Source organism: Henckelia pumila, chromosome 2 (genome assembly GCF_033568475.1).
Source record: "Henckelia pumila isolate YLH828 chromosome 2, ASM3356847v2, whole genome shotgun sequence".
Classification (NCBI taxonomy): Eukaryota; Viridiplantae; Streptophyta; class Magnoliopsida; order Lamiales; family Gesneriaceae; genus Henckelia; species Henckelia pumila.
Window position 1 is genome coordinate 48,405,833 of NC_133121.1, and position 9,462 is coordinate 48,415,294.

General features: G+C 39.1%; 1 protein-coding gene across 1 annotated transcript; it reads right to left on the reverse strand.

Annotated features, from left to right (window-relative positions):
• Nucleotides 1-55: 55 nt before the first annotated feature.
• Nucleotides 56-5,673, reverse strand: LOC140880485 (heat shock 70 kDa protein 14-like). The gene is made up of 10 exons (XM_073284975.1): nt 5,460-5,673; nt 3,708-4,944; nt 3,035-3,262; nt 2,832-2,927; nt 2,021-2,236; nt 1,555-1,749; nt 1,333-1,479; nt 1,113-1,262; nt 887-1,017; nt 56-422 (listed from the first exon to the last, which is right to left on the reverse strand). Exons 2-10 carry the CDS (start codon nt 4,875-4,877, stop codon nt 215-217), a joined length of 2,541 nt encoding a protein of 846 aa, XP_073141076.1. The 5' UTR covers nt 4,878-4,944; nt 5,460-5,673; the 3' UTR covers nt 56-214.
• Between the last annotated feature and the right edge of the window lie 3,789 nt (nt 5,674-9,462).

Here is a 9,462-nt window from a genome sequence, read left to right on the forward strand (position 1 = left end):
CGCCATTCTCGACAAACCCTCTCAAAAATCAGAAATATGGCCACGACACAGAATATGATTTCGACCTGGAGGAATATACTTAAAAAACATAATTTGAATGTTCTGAACATCGAAGATATTCATGGCTGTCATGGCCAATCGGGAGTTCAAATCAAGTTTTCTAGCCGTACAAGTGGACCCACACGTATAAGATATTTGTGTACCGATATAGGCACTAAGCTGGTGCAGTCTCGGATTTGTCTGTTTCCATAGGATGCGCATCGGCTGATGGCAATTCTTTTCCAGATTCTGCAGTGTCACATGTGTTCCTATTATCTGGCCCTTGAGATGGTGACTCGCCTCCTTGGGATGATGCTGGGGAAGGTGCATCAGGAGTGGCTGGTTTTGCGGGCTTTGGCTTTGTCATGATAGGCCTGCAAAACCTGTAAAGGTGTTTGTAAACTTGGATAGAATTAATAGAAACTAAAAACGCATACTTTAGATAGTTCGAATATTTCTACAAGGAACATTCATTGCTAAGAAGTGAGAGAAGAAATGCTCGTATGAAAGAAGTGAATAACATAAATTGGCAAGGAAAAGTCAATCATTGATTTCATGATTCAAGGATTGGCGAGGCTTTAATTTCATTACCCTAGATATCCATACAAAGAGAACACAACTATCAGCTATCCATGTAGCCAAGGGTAAAATAGTTGGAACTAACGTGTCTCTGGCAATAATTTATGTACTTCAATAGAGTTGACACATGCTTTCTCAAAGCTTCGACTTGTGGATCTCAAATAATAGCAAGGGCATCAAGTTACAAAACAAAATGGATGATATGTATTTATAAAACAACTGGGAAAAAAGAAACCCAATTCATAATGATGGACCAATTCCGCAATACCTGTCAAGAGCTTCAGCTTTCTTCCTAACATCAGCAGACAAGAGAACTGGATTTGCGTGCTTTGGAAGTGAATCCTGCTGCTGTAGTTTTTCTCTTAACCAAGCTTCAGCTTCCATGGTTTCATTAATAACCTGAGCAATTAGAACAATAAAAGTTGCTCAATCACCAAGGAGCATATACCAACCGAGCATACGAGTGCATATGGTCACATAGGACAAGACTGTACCTTTTGTTTCTCAGCCAAATCAATGTGATCATGCTTGGGATTGTCAACCACTGCTGCTTCCCTGTAACTATTGATGCAATAAGTAAGTAGATCGACCACAGTTCCCCTCTCTGCATGCTCCTTGTAACGCAGCTCTACAGGGTCACCTTGCTATAAACCCCAAAAAATTCATCATAAACTTTGAAACCGAGAAACATAAACTGAACTTCAAGGAACATACCTTCCTGAGCTCCTCCAGTTTAGCAATATAAACACCTTTGGTTTCATCTTCCCCATCCTCGTACAACCAATCTTCTACCTTCTGTAGTCCGGAAATAAATTGATCTCTCTCTGGATCGGATATGAACTCATGATATTTGTCATGAAGCTGCGAGAACAAAAGGACGTTGGCACCTGAATGTCTTAAGCCAGGAACTAGCAATACCGACATACTGTAGCATACCTTATTTCGCATTTCATAAACATAAGCCTCAACAGCATTTTTTTTGTCTTTGGTTTCTTCCATTACACGATCCTGCAATGCCATCTCAAATTCCTTCTCTACTGCTTTCTGCAATTCCAAGCCGGAGAGTCCTCCATATACAACTTCTGACACAGTTATGTTAGTTTTCTTTATCTTCTTCTTCGGAACTTCCACCTGATGAACATAAAATACATACTTCGCAGCTTAGAGAACACAACTCTACTATGATTAGCTAGACAATCACACAAGCAATGACAAAGACAGAGAATTAGACTACAAAATTAACTCCAAAAGGAGATATCCAGCAAAACAAGGCTAGCAGTAGCACAATTTTGTATTTGATATTCGAAACAGAATGCAGAAAAGTGGAGACAATTTTTCGACGGCTAGCCTCCCAGAAACAGGAAAGCAACCAGAACAGAAAACTTATCCATTGTAAGCTAACCTTCTTATCTGTTTCCGTCTGAGCAGGCTTGTCCCCAGTCTCTGGCACACCATTTTCAGCTTTGGGAGCATCAGTTTTAGCATCTTGCATATTTACATCAGTGTCAGGGGTGCTAGATGTAGCACGATCAGTATGAACATCTTCAGTATCCATCTTTGTTGGGTCCTCTGCGTACTCTTTCACAACTGGAACTTCAATTTCCTCTTCTTCCAAGAGCTAACATTACAGAAAGTCATGAAAATCAATGAATTAAACAGCAGCGCTTTTAAAAGTACAGAAGGAGAAACTAATAACCGCTATGAGCAACAAAATTTCATGCAATCAATAATGTTGTGTGTACCAGTATAACCGTTATGGTTGACATATTTTTGCAGATCACTCATGTTGTATGTGCCATATAACCACAAGTATGTTGTAATACCAAAACAATAATAATCGTAAACCGTTTTATGGCGCCCCATTCCTTAAAATATGGTGATGATATTTAAGTAGCTGGTTTGCTTCAACAGATCCTATTTTTTATGAATGCTGGCCATTTAAGTTATCATCTGATTATATTTCTGAAGTAGCATGCCAGAAAAGCACAGAGAATCACGTGAAATTGGCTTTGGTACATGGTCTAAAATAAATGAGAAAATTCTATTACAGGGTAAGGGTAACGGTAGACTGTATGCAGGAAGACAAATGAGGCATTTTGTTTGAAATCTCCATTCTACTCTTGATTTACCTCTATTCTGCTATCCAGGAGCATTAATAGTAAAACAACCATCAAAATAACACTAAATTAAAGAGCCTTATATTGTGAACCTACCGTTGCTCCCTCGACCGATACAATACCATGAAGATTCAGACGGACTTTAACCTTCAATTTAGCCCGCTCATCATTTGTGCATTGGAAAGGTCCAATCTGAAAGTAAGCATAGTCACAGTTAAGTAAAAGAACAGAAATGATAACACACTAGTTGCACCACAAATAAATTTAGTTAGTAATCAACAATGTTGGGAAAAAACTACCGTATATGTACTAATCTTTGTAGGTGCCTGCAATTCATTGACATCAGCGTATTGCACATCTACTGTAAAGGTGGCAGATCGGTAGAAAGTCAAAGCCTTCACACTTGGTATAGGATTACCCTTGGGAAATACGATTGTGCTTTGCTGGTTATCCACTGCTCCATTTTGCATATCTGAAGCAGTACTTTTCCATGCTAGTGAAATGGGGAAAGGGAAACTATCATTCACCTGTAGAATAGGAACCAACCAGATCATAATCCGAGAATCATTTGATGCAATTGGAAACTACAACTCACAGGAAGATTGTTCCTAAATTTTTAAAAAACCTAGCACATAATTGCAGAACAGAAATGTTAGTGTTTGACAGCACCACAAATATTATACCCATAGGAGATGCCAACCCAATTATACAATATATAATCAAGATCCCAATGAAACATCATAGACCTCTCAACCATCAAGTTATTTAATGCACTTTGAAACTGAAAATTTAACAGAAAACACAGTGCATGCGGAGAGAAGTTGAAAGTCCAATTATGCCTTGATCGCCTATGTAACCCATGAACAATGTTCATGGTTCTCTCAAGTGATTATTAAACATATGGCATGCCATATGTGAGTCTCGTTATGAAGATAACACAGAAACACAGCTAAAAATAATAGGAATCAATACCTGAAATTCCCGCACTTTAAATGTAGGACTAAGTATAGCACATTGCAAAGCACAACCTTTGGCAACACATTCACTGGCATTCATTGTTCGCCTGGGCTCCTTACCATAGAACTCCGACAAGATTTTGATAATAGCTGGAACCCGAGAGCCTGAACCAACAACCTCAACCGAATGGATATGTTCAACAGTGAGTCCAGCTTCTGCCAGAGACTTCTCCAATGGTTTTTTCACACGTTCCAAAATTGGAATGCTAATTTGCTCAAACTCCTCTCTCTTAATGAAACCCCTAACATCCTTCTCATCCATCAGACACTCGATGTTAAGGACAGCCTCAGGGTTGGCGCTAAGAACCTTCTTTAACTTCTCACATCCAGCACGAAGCCTTAGGCAAGCTCTAGCATTCTGATAGACATCAATCTTGTACTCGTCTTTGAACTTTGAGGCGAAGTGCTGAAAAAGAACTTCATCAAATTCCCTTCCACCTAGAGACCGATCAAAGGAATGGGCCAATATCTTCAGCTGACCTTTATTGAAGGAAGCAATACAAACTTGCATACTTGCATGCCCAACATCCACAAAAGCAACATTTAGTGGTTCACTTTCAGGTAAGTCAGTTTTATAAATTCCATAAGCTAAAGCAGTAGCAGTAGTCTCATGAATAAGCCGAAGTGGGTGCAAGCGAGCAATTGTCGCAGCATCTATGACAGCTCTTCTCTGTAGGTCAGTGAAGTAAACAGGTATACCGATGCAGCAATCTACAACTGCAGCATTCAAATTATTTTCTGCGATAGTCTTCAAATTGGAAAACAACATTCCCAAAACCTGAGTGGGTGTAAACGTCCTCATCTCACCCATATACTGTGCATGGATCAAAGGATAACCATCAGGTCCTTCAGTGACTGAAAAAGGTAATGACTTGAGATCATGCTGCAGCTCAGGATCTGAAAACTGGCATCCAATCAACCTCTTAATTTGAGATATTGTATTTTTTGGATTCATCATACTTGATGCAGCGCCTGCTGTCCCAAGGAACCGCTGCTTGTCACCAAAGCAAACGATTGCAGGAGTTTCCCGCTTGGATTCATCATTGAGAACAACATCAATGCCTCTTTGTCTTGCAACAGCAACGACGCCACTCTCATTACCAAAGTCAAAACCCACCACACTCATATTTGCTAGTCGTTAAAAGTTGCAGCACGCAGCACCACAAGTCTACTGCAAAAAGGGATGTTGTGACCTGCAGCATGAACATTTAAAGTCACGGAGTAGTAAAAGACGGCCAGCCACTCATAATTACTACACCTATTTTCAGATTAGGTCATGTGAACGATAGGAAATCAAATAAACTTGAGTTATTTCCCTATGTACCAATCCAGATTAAGAGAAAACATTGCTTCATACGATCTGATCTCAAAATGGATCCCAAAAGTACAGCAAATTAAGGTGGGAAGGAAGACGGAAAGAAAAAGCCGATGGAATTAGAAATCAAATTACGCATAACCCACAAGATTGTCATCAAAATTTCCGAAGATCCATCATTTTGTATTTGACATCAAATCTAACAAAAACAAATAAATAACCTCCAAACCTAATTAAGCAAGGAAGAAAAAACAGCATTTATGATAATCAGCTTCAAACTTAAATCCCATTAAGAGAGCAGAAAAAAGGAAAACCAACAATAGATTTGATCTAAAAAGAATGAGTACATCTTATCAGAGTCTGCGATTTGATTTAAAAAAGAATATTGAGTACCTGGGAATAGATCGAATGCGCCGCGGTAAGAACAATGAATTTTCAGAAGCTTTTGCTTCAAAAAGTGCGAGAGATTAATAAAAAAAAGTAATAATAATAATAATTAGCGGCGGAGGAATTGTCTAGAAATTTCCCAATTTAATCTTGCAAAAAATAAAGAAAGAAATGAAAACGAAGAAGAAAAAGAAGAATAAAATGTCCTTTGGGCTCTAGAAAGATCTAAATCACTGGGTTTTAGGGCTTCTGAGGTTTTTCCGACCTTTCTTAGACATTATAATTTATAACCACATTTACTAAAAATTGTCTCCATTCAGTTATGGTTGACCAAGTTGATTATCAAACCTATTGATAGAAATGGCAATGGGTCGGGTTCCGCATTGAATCCGGTCCGACGGGGCGGGTTTAGATCGACCAAGCGGGTCCAAATGCGGTTTGTGTTACACCTATTCTTTTTTTTTTTTTTAATTTTAATTACCCATCATGGGTATTTTTTTAAAACCCAACCAATGCAATTTTCCTCCCATCAATACACAATTCATGTCGCTCGTTCGAAGCTCTTTAAGTAAAAAGACGTAGAAATGACATACACAATGGCGATCACTTCAAGCGAAAAAGGTGGGCTCATAGACGGTTCTAGGGGAGACACCCTAATCAGTTGTGGGTTTTGTTCCTCGAGATTCTGGAATTTTTGAAATATTCTTATTCAGTTCTTGGACTAATTTTTACTAAATCCTATCCTAATTATTCATAACATGTAATGATCTGAGTACCCGACCCAGGTCACATACTAATCAGAAACTTAGGCATGTAAACTTAAAAAAGGTAAATATAATCAGAAACAACTATGGAAATTTAAACAATAAACTAGTTCGGTAGAATACAACCGAAAATACTTGAAAACCCAAAGCAATAATTATACAACTCAATCAATTGGAATACAATACATGATTAAGAACTTAAACTAAACCACTAGCAACCCATTCTCCCAAGCCCTGGTCACAAACTACGCACAGGTCTAACTCCTGAGTAACCTGCAACTGCCCCGTCGAATGGGGTGTCCAAAAATACAACCGAGAACGTGAGCAATAACAACGTTCAATACAAAAGTAAAACTATACACATGCTATGAGTGCATGAATGCAAATGTACATGGTACCGGAAAAATATCAAGGTCAGACACTACTCAGTGAGGAAGGCGCACTCTGGACCGCCGCATCAAGAGGTGGATCCCATACCAACAATATAGGTTATCTGATCTCATACTAAAGGGTCCAACAATCCAATAAAGGGAAAAGGGGATGAACGTCCCCACTAAAGGCTACGTCAAGGGAACATGCACAAACTGAAAATTCATGCAGTATAATAATCATGACATAAGAAATGCCAATAAAATATATCAGATAAACATGAAACACATAGACCATGCATATTCAACCAATATATCTCGGATAGTATTTTCGTACCTCAACAACTAGCCTATTTGTACAAGCGTCTACATTCCATAACTACACACCAAGACAATACCATATTGTTGGACCCTTAGTTTTGATGATTACAAATTGAAATGTCAAGTTTTGTAAAACAGGTAAAAGATCTTGAACTACTTGAACTGCTCAACAGAATCTTCGAACTGCTTGAACTGCTCAATAGAATCTTGAACTGCCTGAACTGCTCAAATGACTGCTCAAAGCTTAAAGGCTTTTTGTCTGCTCAAGAAGACTCTTCGATATATTTGAAGATTTCTAAGAGATAATTTATTTTCCATATTAAATAGCCGCAAGAATTAGTTCTCATCTTGCTTGGATCTCGTCTCACATTTATGAAAATATTTATAAAGTCTCTCGAAACTATAACAAGACAGTTCAAAGAAAGAATTTAATTCATCAAGAAGAACGTTGCAAAAGATGACTATATATTTAGAGAGAAAGCTTCAGAAAAGATATAATGAAGAAATACAAAAAAAAAACATAAGAAAGCTATCTCTCCGAGAACTTTGAATTTACATATCTCATTTGCTCACCAAGCCCACATATACAAGCTATTCATCAAATCATATAAAAAGTTCATCAAGGGCATCAAGACAACTCTCAACTTCTCATTCAAGAAGTATTGAAGAAGAGTTGCTCAACAGATTAAATCAATGGATTCATTCAAAACTCAATTTGTTTCATTCGTTGCTATTAAGACTTTGTGTCTTATTTTGTGCGGTGTACTAGGAGTTTCGATCTAGAAAAAGGATAAGTCTTACGATTGAAGTGAGTTGTATACAAAGGAGTGTATAAACCAAAATCTTCTAGTGAATTTCTTCCTAAGAGGAAGAAACGGATACGTAGAAGCAGTTTTCTTCGAACTTCCATAATATCTTGTCTCATTTATTTTATCTGCACAAGTTATGTTCACTCTTATTTATATTGTAGTAACCCGCATTTCTAATTAAGTGATTAATGAGTAGTTAATCACATGATCATGTCTAGATTAAGTAAAACATGATTAAGTAAGTTTCTGTTGGGACAACGGACTTCAGAAATGGATTCAGAGCACTCGAATTAGTTGAATTGGTTCAGCAGGATCGGACGGTCCGAAGAGGAGTTCGGACGATCCGAAGTGGATCAGAAGCTCCGTGCCAGGATCGGAGGCTCCGATCGAGATCGGATGCTCCGTCGGCAAGATCGGAAGCTTCGATCTGGACCAGGGCACACGTCATTGCTTACGTCAGCAAGGTGACATCATGGCTGACGTAATATTGAGCGATCGGATGCTCCGAAGGTACGATCGGAGGTTCGGACGGTCCGAATCGGGTTCGAAGGCTCCGAACGTTGCCTATAAATAGAGGGTCCGAGAATTCATTTCTCACACCAATTCCCTCTCTTCTCTCTCGACTCCTAAGCCTTCTAACTCAGATCTAGGGAGATCTAGGCATCCTACGGGGAATCCGAAAATGGCTTAGTGATCTAGACGTCGTCGCGGAGCTACGACCTAATTTTGAGGCTATCTTCAGCAAAGGACTAACGACGGACGCAGGTATAGCTTTGGCATCCTAAAAATATTTAGGAGTATGCAATAGCTTAGTTAAGGCTTTTAGAGCTTGATTGTTGATGCATGGATATTTGCATTGTAGTAGCTAGTAGACTGGACTAGTAAGCTTGGAGTCTAGACCAGCAGAGCTAGGTTTGACCAGCAGTGTTAGAGGTACGTAAGTACTGACCGAGATAGCCGACATGATATATTTTCTTATATGTTTCATGAGTATGTGCTATATGTTTTATCATGTTTTAGCATGTTTTACCGTCTTAGCACATACATGATTTTACGTGTGACTGCATCCGGAGAGATGTGAGTCATTGAAAGTCTCCATAGGGAACGATGATATCATTTTGGACTCGAGTCAGGTATGACAGTTTCCATATGGGACTTGTATCCTGTTTTGGATTCGGGTCAGGATGGGGTTGGCTCAGCCCTGATATGGAATATACGAGTACCCCACGGAGTAGCTCTCTAGCCGGTGCTGTATATTCTCGACGCCATGAGCAAGTGTTTTCAATTGAGTTTTAAATCATTTGTGTGCGCATATTTGTATTTATATAATTGCTTCGTATTGAGCATTCTAGCTCACGCCCCTGTGTTGGGTATTGTGTACCTTGTGGCGGGGCAGGTTTGAGGCTGGACGGTCCAGGCGGCTCTCAGCAGGATTGAGCTTAGGGAGTGCGAGGTTGTAGAGGGTAGGGATTTATTTACCCTGAACCTTCGATTTGGTTGTATAACAGTATTTATACACTTGTGATAGCGTCGGTTGTATTCTGCCGATTGGATTTATTGTATTTTAATTATCCGCTCTTTACGCTTTAAGCTTTTATTGCGTGCGCTTTTACTATAACTCTGATTAGGTAGTGGATCCGGGTTGGGTCGCTACATTTTTGGTATCAGAGCGACGCATTGCACTGGGAATATCGTAAAGCGGATTAAGTAATTATCTGTTCTTATGTAACAGATGGCAGATTACGAC

What these genes read in the sequence shown, in the direction of transcription:
- LOC140880485 (XM_073284975.1), bottom strand. Translation starts at nt 4,877, where the DNA reads ATGAGTGTGGTGGGTTTTGACTTTGGTAATGAGAGTGGCGTCGTTGCT. An exon ending in TTTATGAAATGCGAAATAAG is followed by an intron (nt 1,480 to 1,554) that starts GTATGCTACAGT and finishes TTGTTCTCGCAG; the next exon opens with CTTCATGACAAATATCATGA. An exon ending in AAAGCTGAAGCTCTTGACAG is followed by an intron (nt 423 to 886) that starts GTATTGCGGAAT and finishes ACACCTTTACAG; the next exon opens with GTTTTGCAGGCCTATCATGA.